Here is a 22,300-nt window from a genome sequence, read left to right as displayed (position 1 = left end):
TCAATTAAAAATTTGAACGTCGGGATATTGTTGAGAAGTTGTTATAACGATGTCAGGGTTGGGTCTACAAGAAATCACCGCAATAAACGAGTATTTCGAACTCGGGAAATATTGCGTGCTCATAGTACGAACTTCCTACGCAAAAAGAATGAATTTTAAGCTTAAGAAGCAGTCGGAAAATTCTCTGGCTAGACGCCAGGGATCTTCTGTCACTGGCATGCACACTTCGCCGGTTTAACAAACTACCACCCGTCTGCGATCACCCCTCTTGCTCATCCTCTTCCCAATCCATAGTCGTAAAACGATTTTTTCAGCCATGTTAAAAAGTTGTCGCGCGTTCGAAAAAAAATCGCGTCGGGTTAAGCGGATTCAACGACTTCTATTCTTTGTTCTCTGCATTTTAAATGTGTACGGAGTGACGAGCACTAATTGGTTTTAATTGTTTAAAATGTCGGACCGAGATCAAATATAGTCCTTGGCCATCGAATTGGGACCATTTGTAGCTTTCAACGTCGTTTGCTTTCTTTTTTCTTTTTAATTGAAAGGTACAAACCAACTTTAAATATACATATGGCATAGATCATTTTATTCAGCGTGTCAAATCATCATAGTGCCGATACGATCTTTGGTTATTTATTATTCAATTGTTTTGAACTCTCTTGGTAAAGCATTGAAATATGGTGAAAAATGTTTAGTAAAAATTCTAAAGAAGATATCGTATATATGCTTTAAGACAACCTCCTTGCTGAATCCTTAACTTTCACATGTGTTTCCAACCCTCCTGTTTCGTCTCAATAAAGGTAGAAATTAACTAAATTTTCTGCACGGTATTTATAGCCTGGGCTTGGAAAATTGGAGGGTTAAATTTATCTCTTTTCGCTTTCGAGTTATTAAATTTTCATTCGGTACTCTGCTAGACAGCCTGTTCCCAATGAAGCTAGGGGTAGTTTTCTGTGTTTCTCATTCAAACGAACGTTATCACGGGGAGTATTGTAGAAAACTGAGGGGCAGATCATTTAGTTTGAAAATCTGATCCACTGGTAGATTAGCTCGATGACCTTAAACGCGTTTAAATTGCAAGATTAACCGGCAGTAGCGATTAGCGGTAAAGATTTAACCTTGCTCCATTCCTGAAGGTAGGTACATTAATTCTGTCGCGTTCGTTCCAGTACACAGACAGTACTTCTGGATTAAAGGTGTCTTCACTCTACTTTTACACGTCATCCTCGTCGTGTGTAAAATTTAGTTCTGTGTCAGAACTAAAAAATTCAATAGCTCAAGGTGGAATGGTATTTCGAGTGTTTAGTTGTATCGTGCAATTGGTTGCCTCATTACCGAAGAATTCGTTCGTGAAAAACAAAGGTATTACCTTCGAATATGCTTAAACACACACACAAACGCGTGCGCGCGCGTCATCGTTCCAAATTAAAAGTTTTATCGTACGGCAAATACTACAACCACATGAATAAACTCGTGGTACAAACTTAAGACACGGTAAATATGTACGCAAGTATAACAGATACCAATAGTTAAGTATAGCAACTTCGTAGAACATAATCGGATTATGATGTAGTTTATATGAAAGACACTTGTATTGTTCGTCACATTCGGCTTTGTCTTACATCTTTCTTATTGACATTAGCGAGTGATCAGTAGCATCCTCGGTCATCAAAGTGTCCGGAGGTCGGTACAAGTTTGACGTGAGGTTAAGCGACACTGGTGTTAATCAAATTTCAATTTCTATCCACCATCAGGTCGGCGCGAGGGGCTCGTTCGTCGATTTCGTCGAATTAATAGGCTGCGTGACGTAGAAAGCTGATAGAGGAGGATACCGGTGTAGCAGTAATTCAACCGGCGCAACACGAAGGTTAGAGGATGTTACTACGAAATATCTATGCATTGGTTTATTTATATAAGCAAATTATTCGTCTCCGAGTAAAATCATTTGATATTTTATATTTGAAATTATTTCTGACTCTACTATCTCAAAATATCGGTGTTTCATAGTCCGATGATCATAACTTACTTCTTAATGATTTGGCAAATCTGTCTACGTAAATTTTCATAAACGTGCTAATACGTGTTTGGATGTTCAACTGTTTAAAATTATTTTTTATTCTGCTATTTCAAACCATAGATTCTTCATAGTCCAACGTTTCAAATGAGATCATTTTAGCACGTGTCAGGAATTTCTTAATAATTTAAATTTGCACAAGTTTTTATATGTGTTTTAATACTTACGAACAAGGGTGTACCTACGCTCGTGTTCTTTCGGTTAAGGTCACATTTGCGTTTCAGATCTTCGCATAAATTACGTGCCTGTTTATTCGCATTCTTTGCATCTTCTATTGGCGCCTACATCTGGCGTCGATGTCAATGTCGCAAATGACATCATTATTAAATGAAATTGCAAGTGCTTAAACGTGATATGTAAGAAGAAGAAGAAGGAGAATTCAATCTAATCGGAGACACGAACCACGAGATATACCAAAGAACCGTTTCAACCCTTGCGCAGTCGTGTTCGCGCCTCCCTCGTGCCACTGCTCAAATGAGTTTACCCACGTTCGGCTACCTGTTGCCTTCTTTTCTTTCTTTTCACCGGTCCTCTGATAATATTTACGCATTTGCGCGTCAGACGGCACTCTCTCAAGGGTATACCTACACGGAAGAAGGACGCATTCACGCACGCGTCTTTCAATTGGCCCCGCTGCCATTCTCGTTTTGCGCCCCTCGCGTTAACGTGATATCCCACTTAAATCGAGATTAAAAGCCGACGCGTACAAAGACCGGCCTCCATGTGAACGCTCACATAAATTTCTTCCGGGTTCTGCAGATACTACGGGTGCTTGGTATTACACGACACTGTAATGAAAATTTTCATCAGTAATAGTAAATATTGTTGAAACACGCTAATAGATACATCGAGAGAATCGAAGTGCAGCTCGTTAGTTCATTAATCCCATTAGAGAACGAAGTTAACGCTACATTTCACTACTTTTTTCTTAATGGATTTACTTTATTGAAATTTATTGGTTCTACATTGCACTTGCGTAAACGAATGTTGAGAATTGGATCGATATACTTTTTCTTTACTATTTCTTCTTCCATCCAAGTTGTACAATTTTATGAAATCCGAAGAAAGTTAACTATTTTACATTACTATTCTCGGATCATAGAGATCATTTTTGTACTTTCTATTTGTATAATGAGCTTCTGTATTGTATCTACTATTTGTATACATTTTCTATATTTTTTTCTGATTTGTAATAACAAACTGCGATTTGTAATGTTAAGGATGAAGCAAAACAATTTGCCCTAAGTAAAGCAAACGAAGTAATTTTTAATGCCTGCGCACATCACATTTTAGGATTATACGTCACATTATTTCCCATCCACCAGAGCTCATTCCTTTCCTATTGTGTTGCTAATTTATAAATAACGAAGATTCAATAAAAATAAATCCTACAATCTCCAATAGCGTGAATAGAAACTTGGCGATTGAAATTCGCTAATCTAATTAATCTAATAAATAACGTTACATAAATTTACATGAAAAAGTAATCGTTTGCGTGATCATTGTATTGTTCCAGTGACGTCTGAGGCAAAGTGGAGGTTGAGATTAGAAATAATAGCGTGGTTAACAGGTGGAAAAGAGTTGACGTTCGCGAAATACCACCACGCGTCACGCAGGGGTGGTGGGTCTATGGGGGGCACCGCCCCAGCGGCCCCCCGGCTCCAGTCCAAACGGAAACTGCCGGAACGGTGCTATCCTGGCAAGGTCCAAGACCGCTCCGCTTCCGGTACCACCGTCAAAACGGATGAAGAGCCCCTCCAACATCATGAGGCAGTCTAGCCTCACCAAGCTTGGCTCCATGATCAATACCGCTGTGAACAAGAGAGTCGGTGAGTTTTATCTTTTTTCGTTCTTTATTTTCCTCCTGCTTCATCCGCCCTTCTTCCTTTTCTTCTCTTCAATACCACGCATTATTAACTCTCCGAGCCTTAAAATGTTTGTGTGATGGCTGGGAATAGTAATTTCTGTTCGAGCAGAGATAGGAATAGAGCAGAGTGAAGAAACAAATTTTCCCGTCACGACGTTTAAATAGGATTTTAAAATTTATTGAAATATTTAGAAATAAATAAATGCGTTTCCTAAACGCGCTACATATAAGTTGCGATCATAATTGAATTGCTTAGTATTTAGAGCTCGTTAATTTTCATAGAGATAAGTAGAATGGATAAGAACAAAATTCTATATGGTTCGTTATAATCGAAACATTGAGAGTAAAAGTGGAGTAAGCTACATTTTTTCTACGCATGGGCTTATTGGATTAATGTATTCCAACAAGCTCTATTAATCAAACGAAAATGGTGAAATTCATATTTTCCAGATCAAATTCAGATAGCATGTGGAAATCAGTTGCTGCGCTGAATATCTTGTGCTCATGCCTATTTTTGATAATCAGTTATTCAGTTAAATCAGTTACTTTGCTGAGTCCACAGTTACTCTCAATGTCTCAATTATAAATTCAAGCAGGTAATTAACATCGAAAAAATTAGAACTAAGGATCTTCCAACACGCAGTTTATTAAATTCAGCAAGTTTGTCTTACGAACTTCTTCAAGAAAGCTCGTCGAATGCCTTTGGTAATACGATTGTTATGGGTGTTCAATCGTCGATAATTGTTTTCCGTATACAAGTGTATCGATGTGAACTGATTCGAGCACAGTTTACATTTAGCGGTCAGTTAGTAAACTCGATGTCACGTGATAATAACAGTATGTTGTCTTGATCGTGATGAATATCACGTTTACATCGAGAATGAATTTGCGAAATCGCATCACCGCTGGACAGAAAAGTATCGATTTCGAAAAAAACTTGATCGAAGAAGCGACGCGAAAATTCGAGAACGTCTTAAGGTGTGACGATTCCAATTGTAATAGTAAGTAGAACAAATATTTGTAACTAATATCTACAGTTACGGTTTTTGAAAACAGCACGTTGAACTGGTTGTTGGCGCAACACTCTGTTTTGGGGAAAATTAGAAGTGTAGATGAATTTTGAACGATGTTGGCCACACACACGATTCGATCGATTTTCCATAAATGTGGAAAAAATTCGTATATATAATACGCCCTATAAAAGGTCCGACGATCTATACTGAATACGTGCGGATCTTCAAAGCATTCGAGCGTAAACTTATCGCACAATCGAAGCTTATAAATTTCGTAAGAACAATGAGTGTCTGCCAGGCTTGAACAAATTTTATTTCAAACAAGGATAACAAATAACGATTAGAAATAATGAGTCACTTCGACCGCTATATTGTTTTACCTTAGAAAAAATATTATTTTGTGTTAAAATTTAATCATTTTTGGATAATTTCAGTTAATTTTTTCAAATGGAATAGTTTGGAGTCGAATTATTATACAACTGTTATTATTACAAATCGGTTTCAGTCGTTAATTAAAGCGATACTTTTATGAGATATTAAAAAAGTTTCGTTTCACGAGAACACGTGATGTCTACTTTTTCGAAAACACACTTACGCTTGATTCATAGCAAATATCGCGTCCAGGTAAACGTTGCACCGGCTCTACATGCTTGTTAGAGTTCATTACAGATTCATTAACATCCTCCCCCTAACACGTTCGACAACGAGAGTTTCGTGTGTCGTACGAGCTTATGCACTTTCGTACCAGTTCGAGACAGTCGTTTCACTTGCAAACGTTTGCGCCGTACGAAACGCATATTTGTTTAATCTATTCGAGCCTCGGTTAATTGTTCGAACCAACGGATAATATAAAAATCCGGTTGTTTATTGACACAGTGAATGAGAAAATAATTCGTATGCTCTTAGTTTTTACATGTTCGATTATTGATCGTATAGTTGAATTTTTTAAATAAAAATTCATCGTACAGCTCCTCTTGTGGCAAATACGTTGTGATTTGAATTTCAATTCTTTACTTTGAAGTACCGGTTCGAAACTACGCCCAAAGTTTCCTCTTGCTCGTCTGCGCTGCCACAATCTTCACTTTGAATTACAAATTTCTGCGAGTAAAGTGAAAAACATAGTACTTTATACGAGTTTAGTTTGTAAATTTAGAATATGGCGGGAAAACTAACGTCATTGTCCCTGCGATTAATATTTACCAAACACTATTTATATTTTTTTAGTGAAATGATTAATTTGAAATTAACGAGCAAGAGGAAAGAAAACAGTTATCGTGCTTCCAATATGAAATATTAAACTTGAAATGGTTGACAAACAATCTACTGCTGAGAAGAAGAGTATTAATATTCAAACCAGGACGGATGTTAGACCCATATCGAGAATGTATCGAAGAGATCTACTAAAGTAAATTGTAATCGATTCTGTGCTTTGGAACGCATTGAAAATGTATGACGCACCTCGACTTTGAAAGCATATGATCCGAGTGTTTCAAGTTCTTCGAGTTTTTATTAGTGAAATCGAGAAGTAGCAAGGAAATCTTTCTATGTAGAAGCTTATTCTGGCTTTGCTAAAAATGGACTGGTCGATGTCAGATATTCGCTCAGCCAGGAATTTTGCACATTTATCCAGGGCTGTATCTATGTTTTTCTCTTTGGAAAAAGTGCATGAGAAACTATCAAAACTTCTAGGTAATTTTTTCTTAACGTCATCGTCGACATCGATTAGTAGTTTCTCTTAAATTAGACAATCTTAATTAATTATCTACGAATATACTTTTATGTATAATCTTTTTATCAAAGTTACTCTATTTTCTATTGCATTATGTGAAATGATCTATGTCCTGACATGATCGAATAAAAATTTTAAGATTTTATAAAAACAATCTGTATCAAAATTTCACAATTTTATGCCTTAATTAAATGCAGTTCTACGATATAATTACAGATAAACCTACAGTAATTATATAATACGATGAATATTTTGTTAACAAGAATTGAATATATTGATCCAAAGATATTAGAACATTCCTTTATTTTCTAGAGAAAGACAAACATGGATAAGGACCATTTTTGTTATGAGCCCCTTAAAATTAAAGAACATAGAGGAAAAACATGATAAGTTATATCTTTTGTCTTTTGTAGGACAGCAATTTTCAAATTTAAAATACATTGTCAATTAATCCCATTTTAATCTTGGGATTAAACACAAATTTTTACCATCTCCTGGATTATTTAAAGAATATCGATTATCATAAAGTTAGTTAAGCTAGTTAGGCTTCCTAAGGTTTTATCTTTTATTTTTAAGAAATTTATGATTTGTTCCCTTTTCAAATATGTAATATTAAAGTATTATTTAATATTTTAGCTACAAATTGGTATTAAGATCAACAAACTGTAACTTATCATGTAACTCCCAAGTGAACTTCGATTATTATTGGAAAAGTGAATCTTTAAGGGAATTTACAAAACTTAATTTAAATTTTGCGCGACGCAGATGGCGCTGTTAGATCGGCGGCGTTCGGTGGTTTTCGTAGTGGTTCGTATACAGTCGGTTTTCGCAATCAAGATGGCGATTATTGTCGGAATAGCGAAACCTGACTGTGGTGTGACGTCACGCCATAGTAGTGTTGTGCGGTTATGCGTTCGTGAATTCCGCCATTGAAAGCTAGTGATCGGATTCATATTAGTGACGGACTAGTAAGGACGAATATGTGACAGGGTAAAAAGGTTGGGCAGAGTGTGGTAAACAATTGTGAAGGTTTCCTGTTTCCTGATCGCCGGCGTGGCGCGCCGCGCGCGCGTATCTCTGGTCGAGTAGGCGGTATTGGACCTCGCACCGGGAGTGAGCTCGCGTGCGAACCTCTCTCTGGTCGCGTAGTGTCTCTAATTGCGAGATGGCCGGTAAGTAAGGCGTCGTGAGCACCGGTTTACTATGCGTGGTCGCTCTGTATTTCTACGACACGTCGTGAACCGAACAGTGCGTCGCTCCTGCTGGCCGCCTCGCCGCGCCGCGGCAACCTGAACCTTGACCCAGATACTATCACGGGTTCACGGGTATATCCGCAGCGCTCGCAGTGCACGCAACGTTCTTCTTCGTCAATTCCGCATCCTCAAATATAATCACCCGTACCCACTCTCTGGATACTTGCTGTGCGCGGGGCCAAATGCGCCCGTCGCCGGCGACGGCAGCGGCGGCGGCGGTGGCGACTGCCTAGAAGCACGATGGATTGCGCCGAAACTTCAAGTAGGATTACTTTTACCTTTTTCCCCTCGACTCTTCTTTCATTTTTTTCTTGCTTCTCCTTTATTCACTTTACTTACGCATATTTTCTCGTTTGTCGTCTCTTTTCATTATTACTTATCTTTTTCACCTTACATACACACGCTATCGCTTCAGTCATGTCCCTCCACGTTTATTTTATCACGTTTCACAGTCACAACTTTCTCGATGTTATTTTGCCTTAGATTCCTTTCTCTTTCCTTATCCCCGGTATCCTTATCGATTTGCTCCACTTTTCTTGCTTTTACCCGATAATTCGATCAAATCTCGTGCGTATCGTAAGTGAAAGAAAAAGCCGCGGACGTTTGTAGAATATATATCTCTACGCGTCTTTTTACCACTGTGCATCTACCTGTTCTACGCTCGAAACGCATGATGTAATTCAAACGATAAGCATTATGGGATTTTTATCTATTTTGTAATACATTTTTTTATATGTGTATTACGTGTTCAACAATGAATACGTTATGGTGTATTGAAAATCGGAATTTTGTATTGTATATTTGATAATTTTATTGTTATACTTCTGTTGTCAAGTAAATTTTTGTGTAATGACTTAGCTTCTTTAATGTTGTTTTAGGTAATGGTGACATACAGTGGTGTTTTTCACAGGTGAAAGGAACATTAGAAGACGATGTTACTGAAGGTAAGTTCTAAATAGAAGTTGCACATATATTATGTGTGTATATTATCTCATCAATTTTCATTCAGTGATTGCACAAGTATGTTAATTTAGTAATAAAGTATTATGATTTATTCTTTTTCTTCTTTCATCCATCTCTTCTTTTCTTTTTAAAATTACTTCTAAATAACTATTTTCTAATAATAATAATTATTTTAATTTCCTATTCCAGAACACTTTATTGTAGTTATTTGTATTGTGTTCTGTTCTAGCTGATATAATCTCATGTGTTGAATTTAACCATGATGGCGATCTTCTTGCAACAGGAGATAAAGGTGGTCGGGTGGTTATTTTTCAGAGGGATCCCGTTGTAAGTTGAAGTATATTTGTAATAATATGAATTTTTTATATTTATAGAATTCTTATGTGCTATAAAATCTTTAAGCTTTCAATAAAGAAAGATTTGTCCTTTAAATAAAAATTATATTTATGTGTTAGTATTGGATTATTGCCAGATTGTTCTGTACAATATGTTACATTTTTCTATCTTTAGAAAATTTCTAAAGATAATCATTGAACATACTAAGAGGAATAAATATCTCAAATACTTTATTTATGTTTTATGACATTTTTTAAATAGTTTCATTTTCTGTAGAAAGGGCAAAAGATTTAAAAAATTGATAGAAAAAAATAAAAAATATTTAGGATATTTTTTAAGGCCATAAGATAATTAGAACATTGTATCTTTATTTAGAGTAAAAACAGTATACCCCGAAGAGGTGAATATAATGTATACAGCACCTTTCAAAGTCATGAACCTGAATTCGATTACCTGAAATCATTAGAGATAGAAGAAAAAATTAATAAAATTAGGTGGTTAAAAAGAAAAAATCCAGCACATTTTCTACTTTCCACAAATGATAAAACAATTAAATTGTGGAAAGTCAGTGAACGAGATAAAAGAGTAGAAGGCTATAATACAAAAGAAGAAAATGGTACAATTCGTGACCCTGCTTGTATCACTTCCTTGAGGGTAAGTATTGATGAGTTTTATTAAGATTATTGTGATATTATACATATAATGTGGTAAATTCTAAAACTCTTTAGTTTTTCTTTCTAACTTCTAACTATATAAATATAATTTTCCCTATACTATTGTGTTCCTAACAAAAATATTTTCAAGAAGGTCAAAGAGTTCAAATATGCACATAACATTATGAAGCTAGTGCATTTTGATTATCATATATTGAATACTTATGTATTTTGACTTAGGTACCAACTATAAAACCAATGGAGTTAATGGTAGAAGCATCCCCAAGAAGAATATTTGCCAATGCGCACACCTATCATATAAACAGTATAAGTGTTAACAGTGATCAGGAAACATACCTCAGTGCTGATGATCTTAGAATTAACCTTTGGCACCTTGAAATCACAGACCAGAGTTTTAGTATCCTTTTTTCTATGTCATTTAATATTTATTTTATTTTTGGTTTATAAATTCTGAATTATATTTATACATCTTGGATATAAATTTATTATAACGAAGTATATCGTTTTCTTAACAATGATATACAGATATAGTAGACATTAAGCCAACTAATATGGAGGAATTAACAGAAGTAATAACTGCCGCGGAATTTCACCCGGCAGAATGTAACGTCTTGGTATATAGTAGTAGCAAAGGAACAATTAGACTCTGTGACATGAGATCTGCTGCGCTTTGTGACCAACATAGTAAACTCTTTGAAGAACCAGAAGATCCAACAAACAGAAGTTTCTTCTCCGAAATAATTTCGAGTATAAGTGATGTGAAACTTAGTAATTCGGGAAGATATATGATCAGTAGAGACTACCTCAGTGTGAAAGTGTGGGATTTGCAAATGGAAACAAAACCCATTGAATGTTACCCTGTATGTAACAAAAGTCATAATACAATTTTCATACATCTGGGTCAAAATATTAATCGATTATATTATTATAGGTACATGAATACCTAAGATCAAAGTTATGTTCATTATATGAGAATGATTGTATCTTTGACAAATTCGAGTGTTGTTGGAGTGGTAATGATTCTGCTATTATGACGGGTTCATACAATAATTTCTTCAGAGTATTCGATCGTACAACTAAACGTGATCTCACATTGGAAGCAGCTCGTGACATTGCCAAACCAAAAACACTTTTAAAACCACGTAAAGTAAGTATAAATTTTCGAAAACTATATAAAATATTTAATAAACTATTACTATTGTATTGTATTGTATACTATTGTATTGTCCATAATATATATTATTTACTTAAAGGTCTGTACTGGTGGTAAACGTAAAAAGGATGAAATTAGCGTGGACTGCCTTGATTTCAATAAAAAGATACTACATACTGCTTGGCATCCATCTGAAAATGTAGTAGCTGTCGCTGCTACGAATAATCTCTTCCTATTTCAAGACAAACTCTAGCACATCTGTATGCAGGTATGTCTATTCAATGTTGTACCAAATTATAAATACAAACAAGAATATACATTTTATTTACAATAATAAGAAAAATTGCTTTCCATTTTTTCAGATCATTCAACGGTACATATTGACGTGAGCAAGGCACGTTCAACTGAAAAATCGCAGTGGAACAAGGGATGTCTGAATTATACTGACGAAAGTCAACTATTAATATGTCAATGGTTGACTGACCGAAAAGTGGTGTACGTAGCGCCGTCCACACAGCTCACATATTCATACACACTATGTATACACACAAAGACATACAGAATTGCACGTAACACCTTGTCGCGCGTATATATGTATATAAATGCATGCAAGCAAAGACATATGCATAGTTCTCCAATTTATTGAATTCCGCTAGTTCAAATAAAATGCACGTGGAATCATTGCCCATTGACAAAGAAAAGTGTACAGTTCAATCAATCAAGAGACTCGTGTTGGCGGTTATTATTTAAATATTTTAATAGACGATTAATATATTCAGTTCGCTTGTATCATAGAAATTTTGATACCGTACAATTTAAAGTGCTTTTTAATATAGGTGATTTTTCTACGTATGGAATGGTATCTGTAAAAGAAACTGCATTAGTAGGATCAACTGCATAGAATTAAAGGTCACTAGATGCGATAATTGTGTCCCCGGTACATGTGTGTAGCATATAATACCTTTGCTTAATAAATTATTTGTCAACTAAAATGCCTAGACATGCAAAATTAAAAGTAGAGATGATTATATGTGCCAAGAGATGTGAGATTAATATGTAGCTCGTTACTATTTTATTCTCAATCCAGTATTCTTTTTCATAACTTCTCGCATAGTACAATTTTGTTTTCAGTAGATAGTTCATTTTCAAAATTAAATTTTTTTGTGTCGAAAATTATATCCTTTATGTACCAAATTCGTTGCTGATTTTACAGTAAAAATATTTTCATAACTATTAACAATTGCATTTAAAATATACCAGCAGTTACCATTAAGAACAAAGCCAAGCTTTCAATTATTTCAATTAGTCGTTTGTTGTCATACATAATTTAGTAAAAAATAATATTAAATAATAGGCCTATATCCTCGTGTCTTTATTTCCTAAATAAAATATATTATCAAATACCCTTATCATGGCATGTTAAAAAACAAATATTCGCCGATACGAGTCAAAATATGAGAAGACAAGACAAATTCACCTTTCAGTGAAACTTCGAAGAAAAATGAAAATCAATGCATTGCATACTTTAAACAATAAAGAGTATGAGTGTAAAGCACCATTCGTCAGTTGCCGCTTTCTAATAATAAGAAAAAGAAGTACTCAGTCAAGAAATATAAGGAACTTACGATAACTGTAAGTGGGAATACAGATTTTCTAATATTTCTTATTGACAACTTATTAACACTTATACTCTTACACATATAAGCAGCGATTTCGTACACGAATTAAAATAAAACTAAAAAGTGCATTTGACGATGGTAAGCTGCGCTTGCAGAGTTTATATGTATAAATTAAATATGTGCTGAGTAAAATATATTAGCGGAATATAACGTCAACATTGTGGAATTTATAGAGACGAAATTCGAACGAAACCACGCGTGATTGAAACATACGCGCGGATTATCGATTGCGATCAAGGTGAATAAAATTGAAACTTTTTTATCAATGGAAAAATTCAATAGCGAAAATTGTCTTTAATGATACATACCTTACATTGGTGACTTAAATTGTACATGATTGAGAATTAGAACTAATAATTTTCACGTGTATAAATAACAATTCTTGAGTCATAAGCAAGTAAACGACTTTCGAGGTTTCCTAACCATATAAGCAATCATATAGTTTTATAAAAAAAACAAATATATGATCGCTGTGCGGAAATGATTACAGGAGATTCGCTTTGACACGTGAATCATCCTTAATTTTTATTTAATTCTCCGAAAGATCTGCTATATGGCCAAAAATAGACACGCGTGATATAAAAAAAACTATTTTAAATTAAGCGCTTTGAATGGTTTCAACTAATCACATTCTTATTCAAATGATGTAATATTTAAGCATTAAGTTTTAGGTACTGGAAATTCTTGATTAGCTATTCTCTGAGTTAGACTTCAAAGTTCAACTTAATTAAAAAAGGAAATATTACATATTATTACGTTTCTTGCAATATAGCTTTCATACAACTTATCTTATTAAAAAATAAAAAGATGGTAAAAAATGCATTTGATATGGTATAGCTTAAGAAATTTAGTTGCGTTACTCCCATGTTAACAAGAAAAAAAAAAAGAAAAACCATCTTCAAATAATCACGTGCAGATACAATGCATGAAACGTAATAACTGTGCACCAATCCAGGATTATTACTCAGTATCTTTGTAACGCGATATTTAGGCAATTGTGTACTCACAGAGATAGGAGGTGAAAAGACGCACGAATAAAAAAAATGCAAAATCATAATCGATAAGTTGTAATCATAATTTGTTTTCAAAAGTAATACGCGATGGAACCGTGAAATTCGTTCTATACTCGAACAAAACGTAGACGTATTTTTACAATTAAGTAATATTAATATTATTACTGCTATTATTATTATAATTATAGTTATTATTATTATTATTATTATTATTATTATTATTATTATTATTATTATTGATATTATTATAGGGACTCTGCGTAACTTGTTTGTTTTGTTAACTGTTATGCAGGTTTAGTCACGGTGATGACGACTTGATCTGTTCGGTTAGCTAGATAGCATGATGATGTAATTGATTGCGAATTAAATGATCGTGTTGAGGTACCGGAATAGAACCATACTTGTTCACGCAGTAAACAATTTTACGGAAGAACCGTTATATTCCGAAACACTCGAAGTATGCAACGAAGAGCCCGGGGCTCCCGTTAGATCTTTTAATCTTCGTAAAATCCAATTGCTAACGGGATCAATGAATATGAGACTAACGAAATACAATAAACTATGAAGAAACAACAATGGATCCCATTGATTGAAACTAACTTAGGTATAAAATTAATTTAAAAGGAAATGCAATTTGTATCCGCTTGCTTGATGCGAGGAGATGAGATTGAGGTCTCGTATAATGGATCCCTTCGAGAAAGACATTTTGAATATTTAAAAACATGCCTTACAACTGGTCGTATCATCGCTGCATCCGTGCATCGGACAATCTGAATTGACGTAAAGGAAGTTAAAAAGAAGTACGCCGAGCAGAGTAGAATTTTGGCACGCAGGACCTGTCTCGTTGTGATATAATAAACGTCATTGTATTACTAGCCGAATGTTGAAGCTCTATTTTTATTAAAGTACCATGTATTATTAGTCCATACTTAGCGTTTTTATAGCGAATACGTAAAAGTCTTTTTACCTGTCTTGCGTGAGATACGATGAAGCGAAACTACAATAGCGGGACTCGCAATGTTTCAATGTTGGTTTCTATACAATTTTTCGTAATATCGATCAACTATATGTAACTTGTCGCGTAAAATATACTTTCCACGGTTATTAATTCCATAATTTATTTCTTCTCGCTAATGCACGCAATTAGGTAAAAAGAACGATTATGGTATCCATTGTCGAGTTAAGAAGAATCGTGCCATAGAATGTTATGCGTAAAGAATACTGTCATTTTTACTGTTTATCTTACATTGTACACTTCATCATCTTTTCAGCGGACGAAATTGCGGATAATACAGTCGAATTCTTTTCGGGATTCCAAATTACTTAACGTCTGTTTGCACGGTACAGATTTTTACGAGAAATTTACGCTATGAAAAAAATGTAAAAGATCATGGAATGAAGATGTAATTGAAAGAAAGCGTAAGGCATATATATTAGGTAGTCTTGAGAAGAATGATGTAAAGCATAAATGAGAATAATGAGCAAAACTACGTCGAAATCGAGTAACAATAATTTTCACTCCTGATTTTGACTCTATACCATTCAACCTGATCGTAATTGCTTCTGAAAAAAATACTCGGACAAATCTCAAAAATGTTTGATTACCCATCACCAATATTCAAATATCTTTGAGATCGTCGAGTTTATTTTATACTGTATAATGTGCCTCAAAAAATGCCCAACGTTACTAAAAGCGAGTGGCAGTTCAAATTCGAGATAGCGATTGATTTGTTTGCAGAAAAAGAAAGAGAAAGGAACAGTAAAAAGAAGTAGAATTGAATTAAATGCTGCGAGCGCAAACATTGTCAATGAGATTTATCGTAAGTGATTAGAACGGCGTCGTAGTAAAGAAGAGACGAAGAAGACGCGGATTTATAAGAAGAGATCACAAATGAAAAAAAGACATTTTGTTTTAGAATGTAGCATTACGGTAGTATATGCAAGCGCATTAAGATTCGACTAATTCAAAGAAACGAATGAACAGTGCGCCGAGATATAGATAAGTTACATGGTAGCTAGTTTTGAACGGATGACAGTATGAATATTCTGTACTCTGCACGTATGTGTCGTTGCATGCCTGTATAGAGACAGAGGGAGATCAAAGATATAATCATTTATTTATCTTATTTCGGGAAGAAATGATATATGCATTTAAACATCGAATATATCAGGTGTGTACATGAAAAAATACAAAGCTAAAAATGTTATGGTACAAATTTTTAGACTTTCTTCAAAGTCTAGTATTTTCTCGCCATGTTTTTATTGCATTCTTTCTTCTTTTTTCTTTTTCAGGAAGATGAGTTTTACACGTGAAACCTGAGAGAAATATATTCGATGTTGCTAGAAATGTATTGCCATTATTTTCATCTGAGATCAGTATGCTTCCAGAATCAATTGAAATTTGATTTTAATCTCTCCATTCCTGCTCCTCCCCTTCTTTCATTATCAGTGAAGCATCATTAAAGTTAGTATCTTCTATTCTTGCGTGCGAATGATAAAGAGTACATGATACTATTAACAATAAAATTATGAATTTGCATAATAAAATTATCAATATTGAATCTACAATTATAAATATATATATATTTATATATATATATATATAATGTAAAATATATAAATATATATATATATATATATAACCAACCTAACCCCATAAAAAAGTATATACATATATAAAGATCATAAAAAAGTATATATATATATATATATATATATATATATATATATATATATATATATATATACATACTTTTTTCTCTAATGCATGTACGTTGTATATTAAGTCGCTATTGTTTCCATCAAGTTCCCTAAATCATGTCGTTTTTTATTGAACTTTATAACGTCCGTATCTTGTTTCTATTTTTAAAGAAATCAAAGATAATGAATTTTAACGAAATTTATTTTTGCATTGCATGCTGTATGAATTTAAAAAAGGCAATACAGTTAAAGATGCCGTTAACAATATTTTTGTCGTATATGGAGAACATGTTTTAATCTAAGTTTCCAAATTTTAAAATGAAGTTTTTGATCTTTCCGATAAATCAAGATTCGATTGAGTACTAACGTTTGATATCGAAGGATTAAAAGCTCTACTTGGAACAAAATTTTGTTTAACAGTTGAAGAAATAGCAGAAAGACTAAGCAGTAGCAATAACATAGCGCTGTGCATAGACATTTAAGTGCCAAAGAGTGACGCAATTTATGAGATGAGATATAGCACGTGATTTGGTAGATTAACTTTTAAATGAATGTTATAGTCTTGCACGTATCGTTTACTTTACTTCATAGCCTATCTCGGGAATAATATAATATTACGCGTAATAATGAACTTGAAATGATTATAATTTTCTAAGAAATGTTATGACTTCATTTTGTAAATCCTTAAATGATCATACTTTTTATTATTTTAAGGTGTTGACAGTATAACGTATATCTGTATGATGAGTCTTCAATTACTGAAGCCAAATATTCGCGATACGTATATTTAATAACACATGATAATAATAAATTTATAACGTATTTTCAGACCACATTAAACGTAAACATACACACAGTATGTACATACGTATATAGAAAAAGCAATATAGCGCCATCTGATCAAATCGTTCAAATTCTTTGTGCATGTTTCTCTGTAACCTTTAAAGTATATGCGACAGCGTTTTATGTTGAGGAAAATTACGCGTATTTTAAAAACGTAGTTTAGCCTAAATACCGTCGCTGTTAAATTTACGTGTTTTGGTTGTTGTCGTCGCGGGTGAACAACATAAATTAAGAATTACGGGTAGAAGTGAGTAGGAAGAAAAACATCTTTGACAGAAATTCGAAAACCGAAAATTTGCGTATGTTTGCCTGCTGTTACGATATTCTCGCATGATGGTAAAATCCTATTTGTAATATCTGCAAAACGATTTAGTTTCATTTTATAACCAACAATTTTGGAAAAAGAATAGCTGACAAGTTTTTTATTATTTAACCTCCGTTATATGATATTAAAACAGGATCGAGTTCGATACATTGATTCTATAAAAGTTTGAATTTCTGCTACATCTTCGGTATCTAAATCATTCCTTCGTTATTTTCCTTCGTTGATTACTGGCAAATTATAATTCACAATACTTGAACCATCTCGGCTTCGTCGATTTTTGATGACAAAAATTATTCCAGTTATTCGCTAAGACAAGTGTGTTTCGAGAATATGATAACCACAAACTTTATAATTCCGGAGGTAAGCTTATGTGTAATTTAGCGTTAATTGCTTATTGAACACACCAAAACATATTAATTTATTTTTAACATTTTGACATTTTGAATTTAGGTATTGAACCAACTAAATTAAATAAAATTGCATTGGGGAAATTGTTCTTGCACTTCCTAAGAACAAAATATCATCTTTGAAATCTGTATTACAAAAGCAAAAACCTGAGAAACAATGGATACATCTATGCGAGAGAAGTTGCACACCTTTATGAATGTTATAATTAGAGTTCCACCTTTATTTATCATAGATGAATTACTTAGAATTGGACTTGGATTATCTAACGACAATGTTGTGCTACATAGTAGTGAACGTGATTTTAAAATATCAAAATTACCAGACAGCATTGTGAATTTGATAATATCTGCTTCGTTTCTAGATTTATTTGGTGTTGAATACTTTACTTTCAAAATGTATTTCATGATTGTATTAAAATTTCTATGCTGCTGTTTAGGTAAGATATTTATATCACATATGATTTCTATATTTAATTATTAGTAATTTTAATATATTTTTCTGTATGTGTATTTGTTAAAACAAAGTAAAGTATTTAAAATAAAAGCAAAGTATTTGTAAAATTAGTTAAACCAGACTTACTATGTTATATAGATTATAGATTGTCTTTGATGTTATGCGTTTCATTTGTGTAACATTTCCTGATTTTATAGTTGCTTATTAGTCAGAAATTGATTGCAATTGTCTATTAGTCAGAATATAGTTGAAAAGTAGTGTTTTTGATAGATAAACTTAAAGCGATGTAGATTATTAGAAGTGTTAAAATGACATATCGATATTCAAAGTAACATGGTTAATTCTTGTGGGTCATTGCATTTGTAAAAAAGAGCAAACATTATGCAATTGATAAAGTATTCATGAATCAATACAAACAGAATTAATGATTATTTACATCTTTACTAGAATCAAAATAAAATAAAAATCAATGGTTGACTGTCAAATATTTACTTTTCAGGATATATTATTGCAATATGTATATTTATGTTATGGACAAAACATCTTATCGTTGTATATGTATACTCAATGTCAGTAGGAGCAATATTTATATCCTATTGGTCAAATTTTAATACAATGAAAGCTATCATTACATATGTGAGCACACATGAATCAACAACTAGCATACTTGATGATATTTTGTATCTTAACTTGAAATACGTTTTAAATGACGGACCAGGCTTCCTGATAATCCAGAATTATGTAATACAATGCTTATTAGCTAGTATTTTTTGTTATATTCATCTTGCACCAAGACGCCCGGTTGTGCAAAAACTTCTTGTACTGAGTTTTATGGCACCGTCGATTTTGGGCATTTGTCCACTTCCGGTAAGTTGAATTTAATGTATTTCGATTTAATTTAAATCGTTAATGTATTTTAATGTACTTGGATTTAAAACAATCGCATGTTTTAACATTTTGAAAATAGATTTTTTGCATATGCGTATGTACAGAGTACTTTGATTAACAATAAATTTCTTACAATTTATGTAATGATATGATGTTACATTATATTTTTCATAGTTTATATTCAGATATCATAAAACATAAATATTCCATTTTTACATTCATTCGCTCGTTATCGAATATACGTACATGTTTTTTCAGAAGCAAGTGCTCCATAATCTACCAGTGTTCGCAACACTTCTTCCGTTAGCTGTATGTAAATTTGCCATTTGGTATAACGGCGTCACCATGATAAACTTAATTTATATGAGTTATCAATATACGCGTAATTTCATAAGCAACTATGGTCTGTCCGCGCTTGCTGAAACCGAATGGATTCGATTGAACATTCCGTATGTGCTACGCACGTTTTGGATGTTACGCGTGGGAGCACACGTGTTTCAAATCCTTGAAAATCATTATGGCGAAGAGACGTTCACCTACTACATAATGCTTAAAAGTTTATTAGTCAATGGCTGCGAGACTGTGACGGCACTCTTAGGAATGACTAGCATAATTTCGCTTATTTGTAATTACATCGGTTGTTTCTTTCAATGGGTGCTACTTACGGAAGACGAAGAGGAGAAGAGTATCGGTACCGTATCCGCGATTTTATTTTACGTGCTGGCCCTGCAAACTGGACTGACGGCTTTGGACAGAGAGAAACGTTTGGTCAGACTGTGCCGTAATTTTTGTTTATTGTTTACGGCGGTTCTACATTTCGTGCACAACATCGTCAATCCGTTGTTGATGTCGCTCAGCGCCTCGCATAACCCAGCGCTTCATCGACACATCCGCGCTCTGGCAGTTTGTGCATTTTTAATACTGTTCCCAGTATCGTTGCTGGTATACCTTTGGTCGCACTATACCGTAAGCACTTGGTTACTGGCAGTATCGGTGTTTGGTGTCGAAGTAATAGTAAAAGTGTTGGTTTCACTTGCGATCTATTCCCTCTTCCTGATCGATGCTTACCGTAGCGTGTTCTGGGAGCAACTCGACGACTGCGTATATATAATACGATCTTTCGGCAACACCATTGAATTCGCATTCGGTATTATCCTATTCTTCAACGGCTTTTGGATTTTAGTGTTTGAATCTGGGGGAGCAATTCGTGCCGTCATGATATGCATTCATGCCTACTTTAATATATGGTGTGAGGCGAAAGCCGGATGGAGCGTGTTCATGAAGCGTCGATCAGCTGTTAATAAGATTAATTCCCTTCCGGAAGCGAAGGCGGAACAGCTTCGAGTGTTAAATGATGTGTGTGCTATTTGCTATCAGGAAATGCAGAGTGCCAAGATCACGCGCTGCAATCACTACTTCCACAGTGTTTGTTTACGGAAGTGGCTGTACGTCCAGGACCGCTGTCCACTTTGCCACGATGTATTGTACAAAACCGAGAACTCGCAGAACGATAAAGATAACGAGGTAGTCATTGGTGATCAAGGGGCGCAAGCGAACGCTGAAGACGTCCTCGAAGTAAACGAAGACAGGTGAAAAGACGCGCATAGCTCTAACGTATGCTGATAAATTGTTATGAACCTCAAATTTAAAATCGTAAGATATCGATCTCTGAAAAATCTTGCCTAAAAAAATTTCATTTCCTGAAAGTCGCTCAAATTACAAAACTCTTATACGAGATATTTTAAACGTTTCTCGACAAAGATACAATTTGCTGGAGATAATAAAAAATTTTACCGCGAAAAAAGCTCCAAACTATATTATTTTGCGAGCTCTGATTCGTTGACATTTACGTTTAGCTTATAAAGATACTTCTTAAAATACCAAACCCTGCTGATTTAGAATGACGAATATTCGCGCGTAGGCAACTTGCTTTTATACTTTTTTAGCATAAGCTATGTTCAAGCTTCCGTACACTTCTTCTATTTACTCTTCCATTTTATAAGATTCTACTACTTTACACGACCATCGACAGATTCCGTTGATTCAAATTAAAAAGCTCGTATCGCTTGTCCATTAGAATAAACGTTCCTAGATACGATCCAACCGAATTACCATGTATTTTATTCAGTATGCAAAATACTTTACTTCAAGGCTCTGTTGTCGAATGAGAGATGATAACACGATCATTGAAAATCCTTGTAAATATACATACATATATATATATATATATATATATATATATATATATATACACACGCACGTATGTACATATGTGCATGGAATAAATATATATATATATATATCTACAATGTGTGTGTGTGTGTGTATATATATGTATATATATATGTATACTTATATAAGTACGCGAGATTCCAGATATAAGTTAAGCGTACAAGAATCGCTACTCAGCCCATTTCTTATGGTTTCACGATGATGGGATTACTAGATTAACGATTCTTAACATTTTTCGAAGTCGATAGAGGAAAACAATACAACTCTATTCTTTGTAGAACCGTATTAGTCACAGAAATTAGTTTCGGTATGAAATTTACATGTAACAGTTATATATAATATGTGATTTTCTATTTCAAACGCGCGCATTTTACTTCTTCCGAAAAAGAACAATAACTTTGGTGAAGGAAGCAGGGAATCTTTTTTTCTTTCCGTTTCGATTATTTTCTCTGTCGTTTCGATTGAAATTTATAAAGCTCTGTGATAGTTAGATAACGGCTAAAAAAATTATAAATTTTTTAATTTATTACAACAAAGCATTATTTACTTATTATACGATTTAACAATGATCATATGAAGTTTTGTTTGTAAGATCAGAATATGTCTAATAAATGTTATATTTTTAAAGCGCCATCGTCCCTTCAATGCCCCGTTGATGTGTATATCGTTTATATCGTCGCTTTGCGACGGTTCACCT

At 33.9% G+C, this 22,300-nt stretch overlaps 2 protein-coding genes and 1 long non-coding RNA gene across 13 annotated transcripts in view; 2 read left to right on the top strand and 1 right to left on the bottom strand.

Moving 5' to 3' along the window:
• Nucleotides 1–15,252, top strand: part of LOC132911614 (protein phosphatase PP2A 55 kDa regulatory subunit) — a 43,503-nt gene extending 28,251 nt beyond the window's left edge. For 5 of the 9 annotated variants that reach the window (XM_060968329.1, XM_060968328.1, XM_060968324.1 and 2 more), the window contains 9 exons: nt 3,591–3,903; nt 8,815–8,880; nt 9,129–9,226; nt 9,611–9,889; nt 10,129–10,306; nt 10,435–10,769; nt 10,841–11,056; nt 11,163–11,330; nt 11,425–15,252. In XM_060968329.1, the coding sequence (XP_060824312.1) occupies nt 3,819–3,903; nt 8,815–8,880; nt 9,129–9,226; nt 9,611–9,889; nt 10,129–10,306; nt 10,435–10,769; nt 10,841–11,056; nt 11,163–11,315 (1,410 nt within the window). In that variant the 5' untranslated portion in view covers nt 3,591–3,818 and the 3' untranslated portion in view covers nt 11,316–11,330; nt 11,425–15,252. The other 4 variants (XM_060968327.1, XM_060968323.1, XM_060968331.1 and 1 more) reach the window with 4 other exon arrangements.
• A 1,272-nt stretch (nt 15,253–16,524) lies between these two features.
• On the bottom strand, nt 16,525–17,249 carry LOC132911595 (uncharacterized). The gene is made up of 2 exons (XR_009659049.1): nt 17,153–17,249; nt 16,525–16,613 (listed from the first exon to the last, which is right to left on the bottom strand). It is a non-coding gene; the product is annotated as an uncharacterized LOC132911595 (long non-coding RNA).
• Nucleotides 16,606–22,230, top strand: LOC132911575 (protein TRC8 homolog). Of its 3 annotated transcripts, none has more exons than XM_060968275.1 (5): nt 16,606–17,633; nt 17,922–17,982; nt 18,073–18,466; nt 18,983–19,350; nt 19,630–22,230. In XM_060968275.1, the coding sequence occupies exons 3-5, from the start codon at nt 18,187–18,189 to the stop codon at nt 20,962–20,964; spliced, it is 1,983 nt and encodes a 660-aa protein (XP_060824258.1). In that variant the 5' UTR covers nt 16,606–17,633; nt 17,922–17,982; nt 18,073–18,186; the 3' UTR covers nt 20,965–22,230. The 3 variants fall into 3 exon arrangements, with proteins under 3 accessions (XP_060824258.1, XP_060824257.1, XP_060824255.1); XM_060968274.1 differs by having other exon boundaries at nt 17,756–17,982; XM_060968272.1 differs by having other exon boundaries at nt 16,606–17,982.
• The last annotated feature ends 70 nt before the right edge of the window (nt 22,231–22,300 follow it).

The sequence above is a fragment of the Bombus pascuorum genome, chromosome 11 (genome assembly GCF_905332965.1).
Source record: "Bombus pascuorum chromosome 11, iyBomPasc1.1, whole genome shotgun sequence".
NCBI classification, from domain to species: Eukaryota; Metazoa; Arthropoda; class Insecta; order Hymenoptera; family Apidae; genus Bombus; species Bombus pascuorum.
The sequence above is the reverse complement of the archived record's forward strand: the minus strand, read 5'-3'. Positions and strand labels throughout refer to the sequence as shown.